The sequence below is a fragment of the Myotis brandtii genome, unplaced genomic scaffold, assembly GCF_000412655.1.
Source record: "Myotis brandtii unplaced genomic scaffold, ASM41265v1 scaffold825, whole genome shotgun sequence".
Taxonomy (NCBI): Eukaryota; Metazoa; Chordata; class Mammalia; order Chiroptera; family Vespertilionidae; genus Myotis; species Myotis brandtii.
The window spans coordinates 888,644-894,304 of NW_005371349.1; the positions used below are offsets into that span (position 1 = coordinate 888,644).

At 56.1% G+C, this 5,661-nt stretch overlaps 1 protein-coding gene across 1 annotated transcript in view; it reads right to left on the minus strand.

Annotated features, from left to right (window-relative positions):
* Nucleotides 1–5,661, minus strand: part of TNRC6C (trinucleotide repeat containing 6C) — a 39,970-nt gene that overhangs the window by 9,282 nt on the left and 25,027 nt on the right. The window contains exons 11-17 of the mRNA XM_014531731.1: nt 5,596–5,661; nt 4,149–4,268; nt 3,476–3,559; nt 3,043–3,274; nt 2,281–2,448; nt 594–785; nt 34–177 (exon numbers count right to left, since the gene is read on the minus strand). The exon at nt 5,596–5,661 is cut by the window's right edge and continues 34 nt beyond it. Of these exons, the coding sequence (XP_014387217.1) occupies nt 34–177; nt 594–785; nt 2,281–2,448; nt 3,043–3,274; nt 3,476–3,559; nt 4,149–4,268; nt 5,596–5,661 (1,006 nt within the window). The remainder of the gene's footprint in view (nt 1–33; nt 178–593; nt 786–2,280; nt 2,449–3,042; nt 3,275–3,475; nt 3,560–4,148; nt 4,269–5,595) is intronic.

The window sequence follows — 5,661 nt, forward strand, 5'->3', positions numbered from 1 at the left end:
GCTGCCCCGCCCCAGCGAGCGCAGGCCCCTCACCGCCGCTCTTGAGGAGGTAGCGGTTGACGTCCTGTATGGTGGTATTGATGGTCGGCCCAGTGGGGACACTTCCAGGCGTGACGTCAGGGTCATTCTCGGGATCTATGTTCTGAAGTCCTTTCCACGGAACTCCAGGATGAAATTCTGGAAAGTTTCAAGCAAAATGAAGATCAAAACATGAGTATTAGGTACCTTCACATTGCTTCACGGTAATTTATGGGAATTTTAATAGTTTGCTAATTAAATCAAAGGGACCATTTTAGACTTCCTTTCAGTAACTCATCAATCCCCTGAACGGGCGGGAAGCAGCGGGACAGCCCACATTAACCTGCTCAGCTGCGAGCTAAGCCTGACGATGGCCGGATGGAATCCAGGGCCACAGCCGTTGCTCTCACTGAACTAAAGGGGCCACTGGGCCACTGAACCACGCGCCACACCGCCTACCCCCCACGCTGACCTGACCCAGGCCTTCCAGTGAACAAGCCCAGGCTACGGGGCTAAGTGCTCTCCTGGGCAGAGCGCAGGCTGATCTGCTGCCACAGGACGTCGCCCGCTCTTACCTGGGGGCCAGTTGATGCTGGAGCCATTTGAGATTTTGTCACTGTCGGATTTGGCACGTGACCAGCTATGGGGGACAGCTACTGGAGGACTGGCTGGTGACTCGCTGTTCTGGATTAAATCGTACCGGCCATAGGAGTCGTCAATGGAGGACTTAGCTGGAGGCCCAATGCTCAGACCTCCAGGGATAGCACCTGCGGGCACAGCAGGAGAGAGTGAACAGGGGGCCGGCCTCCCGCCAGGCACCTGTCTTGTCCTCCCAGGGGTGTGAGCTGCCCGGCTGGGCTGGCCCTCTTCTCTGCGAGGGAGTGACCTCGTCCTTGGAAGACACACTCCTCAGGAACTGCACCCATCTGTCTAGTTCAGTGGTTCTCAACCTTCCTAATGCCACGACCCTTTAATACAGTTCCTCATGTTGTGGTGACCCCCAACCATAAAATTGTTTTCGTTGCTACTTCATAACTGTAATTTTGCTACTGTTATGAATCGTAATGTAAATATCTGATATGCAGGATGTATTTTCATTGTTACAAATTGAACATAATTAAAGCATAGTGATTAATCACAAAAACAATATGTAATTATATATGTGTTTTCCGATGGTCTTAGGCGACCCCTGTGAAAGGGTCGTTCGACCCCCAAAGGGGTCGCGACCCACAGGTTGAGAACCGCTGGTCTAGTTGGACAGCTTGATAAAACGCACCCCGTACCCCAGGAAGCTGGCCCAGCGAGTCTTTCCAGGGACCAAGTCCGAGTGTCTCCTCGGCTCCCTCCAGATGCTGCCCTCACTGCAGGACTCAGCCCTAAGCACACACTCACCCACCTCGCCACGGCCACGGAGCTCTCTCGTGCCAAGGGGAGTGGCAGAGAGCGCGATGCTTTTCTGGGAGTGTTAACATTATAGAGCATTTTCTTCTCTGTAGGATGCTTCCTATCGGAGGGCGTTACATACCCGATTACATTTTCTTTGCCGTCTATGCTTCCAGGAAATTTAGAGCTAAATTCAAAGCTACTAGTGTGACCCTCTCTGACGGGTATTAGCATGTGCGCTCCTCCCCTTCCTAAGCACTGGGTCCTCGTGTCTTATCCTTTCCTTGGAAACAACGTGTGGCCAGGAGACTCGAACACTTTGCTGAGGAACAGACGTAACTAGGGCAGCAGGCTGGGACCTGCGTTGGCTGCCCTGGGCTTTCAGTTCCTTCCAGGGTTGCAGCGAAGATCTGGGGCTTGAGGCATCAGGAAGCCTGACCCCTGACTGGCGGGGCCGTGTGTGCTCTGCGAGGGCACGGGGGATTTTGACTCAGCTCTCAGCACTGAGCTGGGTGCCGGGCGTGGGCGTGGCCTACCGTGCTTGCCGGGGTTCTGGTCGAGAGGAGAAGCAGCACCGGAGACGTTATCCATCGGGCTAAGCACTGGGTCCTCGTGTCTTATCCTTTCCTTGGAAACAACGTGTGGCCAGGAGACTCGAACACTTTGCTGAGGAACAGACGTAACTAGGGCAGCAGGCTGGGGCCTGGCGTTGGCTGCCCTGGGGCTTTCAGTTCCTTCCAGGGTTGCAGCTAGATCTGGGGGTTGAGGCATCAGGAAGTCTGACCCCTGACTGGCGGGGCCGTGTGCTATGCGAGGGCACGGGGTATTTTGACTCAGCTCTCAGCACTGAGCTGGGTGCTGGGCGTGGGCGTGGCCTACCGTGCTTGCCGGGGTTCTGGTCGAGAGGAGAAGCAGCACCGGAGACGTTATCCATCGGGTTGGGGTGTGTCCACTGAGGGAGGCGCGACTGGGACTGAGACGGGTCCTTCACCGCCAGACCGCCCGTCATGTCCATGCTGCTGACATTCATGTTTGGGTTCAGTCCAGCTGAGAAGGAAAACACGGTGAGAGAGGCCCACTGGCCTCAAAACGGCCACTTTCTCCGGCTCTCCAGACAGAGGTTCAGAGGACAGGCCGGTGCTAGGACGCTGAAGTCAGAGCATCCTAGGGTCATGACGGAACTGAATTTGTTCCTAAAACAGCTATTCTTAAAAAAGAAGCGCTGCCACGAACAGCTAGCACTTCACAAAGGACTCGCTCCGTGCTGGGCGCTATCCTTGGAACGTTCCATATTAACTCATAAAGAACTCTCGGAGGGAAGCATGCCCACTTTACAGATGGGGAAACTGAGGCAAAGAGCTGCCAAGGAAGTTGCGCAAGTAAGTGGTGAGCCCCTCGGTAGTGGAGGTGGGACTCAACTGCTAGACTCTTCCGCTTCCTGAACAGAGGGCCGCGATGGGCTTGCGCGGTGCAGCCTTGAAAGATTCCAGGCTGGAAGTATTTATAGCAAAGCTCCCGCTCCCTCAGAGGGAAGAAGCCGAGGCAGCCGCTCCCAGGCTGCTGGGAACGGTGTGTCCCCCGTGACCCCTCCGTGGTGACCCCAGGCACCTGAGCCGGGTGGTGGCAGACGTGGAGACTCACCGAGAGGGTAAGGAGCAAAGGTGTTGGGCGAAGACTGCTGCTCTTTGGTCTGCAGGTCAGGCAGGCCGGGGGCCTGGGGGTGCGGGGGGAAGCTGTCCATGGCCGATTTGCCTGCAGAGGGGTGCAGAGACAGGTGCGGCGGGGGCGGCGGGGGCTTCACGAGCAGGGCCTGGGCCAGCTGGCGCTGCTGCTGCTGGATCTGCTGCTGCAGGTTAGTGATTGTACGCGCGACCTGGCGGCAGACACATGCATGTTAGGGCGGAAGTGATGCCGCCATCACCTGTGTGTCAGTCTCCACTGCATTTACGCCCGGGCCGACCTCCTCCCAAATCTAGGTGACCCCGAGATTATAAAAGGGAGGCTTAACCCATCAATTAGTGCCCCTGGAGCAGGGGGACTAGAGCTCAGGGACCCGCAAGCCGGCGACACCCACTTGCTGCTCCTGCTGTCTCATGGGTCCGGACACATTCCGCTGGGCCTGTAGCATCTGCTGCTGGATTTGTAAACGTTGGTATGCCTGCAACAGAGGTCAGAGCACCGTGAGGAAGCCGAGGGGTCCTGTACACTTGCTAAACAGCACAGAGAGAACGGCCCAGTCTGTCCCCTCACACTGATGTTTCTCTCTATTCCTCTCTAAAACTAATGAAAACGTGTCCCGGTGAGGATATAAAAAACAATTATTAGGCTCCACCGGCCTTCCTCCACAGGGATTGTGAGTGAGAACCGAGTCCTCATTACTCTGTAATAAAGTAGCTTCTAGGATATGTGTGTGTCCCATCCTTAGAGCGGTCACTGCAGTGCCTCCTCCGTGTTCTGTGGCTGAGGCGGGGAAGGGGGTTGAAAGCTCGGGCTTCTACATGCCTGAGATCAGGGAGGTGCTGTGCGCAGGAAGGAGCCAGAGTTGACTATCTAGTACGACACCTGTAAGTGAAAACCTTTCTAATTCTCTTTACAGTTCATAATGGAGCTGCCTCAATGATCAAGCAGCGCCTACTGACGGCTTTTCAGGCGCACGCTGCGGCCTCTCCCCGCGCTGTCATCTTGTGAGCACCAGGGGGCGCGCTTCCCTCGTCCCCGAGCATGGCCGAGGCCAGGTTGTCACTCACCAGCTGCAGCTGATAGAGCTGGTTCAACATCGTCATATGCTGAGGGTTAATTGGCGAGGTTAATAGTGCAGGGTTGAGACCAATGTTTTTTGCTGCAAACTGCAAAAGCTGTGCTTGAACCTGTGCAAACACACAAACCGCGAGGCACCGTGTCACTTTTACAACATTTCCGTGTCTGTGTAGTTCCCAGATTCAACCCGATTAATTAAATGACAATTATATTTGTCTCACGAGTGAACTTCAAAAGCCACTGAAACATTTGAGGACCTTTCAATATTAGTTAACAGGTGTTTGTGAAGAATAAGGAGGGAAGGAGAGAAGGGAGGGAGGGAAAGAGAGCTCTCCCTTCAAGTACGTATTCTAGTCATGAGCTAACTTCCTAATTTCTTCCCTAGGAGTGACTCTAGGCCAGGGGTGGGCAAACTTTTTGACTCGAGGGCCACAACGGGTTCTTAAACTGGACCGGAGGGCCGGAACAAAAGCACGGATGGAGTGTTTGTGTGAACTAATATAAATTCAAAGTAAACATCATTACATAAAAGGGTACGGTCTTTTTTTTTTTTTAGTTTTATTCATTTCAAACGGGCCGGATTCGGCCCGCGGGCCGTAGTTTGCCCACGGCTGCTCTAGGTCGTCCACCGAGTGAGTCTATGGGCCAATGGAGGGCGCAGGGGAGGCGCAGGGAGGAGGGCGGCTTCCCTCCCCACCGCACCACGCGCCCCCCCAGGGTCTCGTCCCAGGGCGGGCAGCAGCCCCTTCTCAAGTGGGTGTCCTTGGGAAGTGGTATTCCTGCTCATGGGAGCAGACACCCCTCAGTGGGCACATGCCCCTCAGCCTCCCCTGTGGCACCTGCACCTGTGTGACTCTGCCAGCCTGACCTTGACTGTCAAGGGCGCCTCTGCGCCTGTAATTTGCCGCCCTGACAGATCAGGGCTGGGCACTGGCTGCTGCCCTGCTCCCCACGGCATGCCCTGCCCACAGAGCACGGGTGCAGGACGGTTTTAGGCACAACGTGGCGAGTGGTTTTTATGTTACGAGTTGCTGAATGTGCACGAGAAACATGGCTTTCTCTGTTAATGGTAGGTAGGGAACGTTTACTTGAAGAATAAATCTACTGAAATGAAGAAGGCAAGTTGACTGATGGGAAACATTCGGAGTGGGGTAGTGGGCAGCTGTGTCTGGGCGTGGGGGAGTCTGCTGCCCGTCCCCGGACCCTCCCTCCCGCCTGCAGGCTGGAGTGGCCGTGTCTCCAGACCGGGGTTGCCCCAGCATGCTGCTTGGCAGGGGCCTGGCCTGCCCGGCAGCTGAGGCACCCCGAGGTGGCTCTGAGACCCTCGGGGTGCGGGAAGCCGGCTGTGGAGGAACAGGGCAGGGCCTGCTCTCCCTGCAGTGCTGCCTCCATAGCACAGGACCCACGGGGCTCCCAGACCCCGCACTCGCGCCTGACCTGAGGGGATAGAAACTGAGGCACTTGCGCACGGAGACTGGGCTGGGAGGGGTTCAGCGGCGGCCC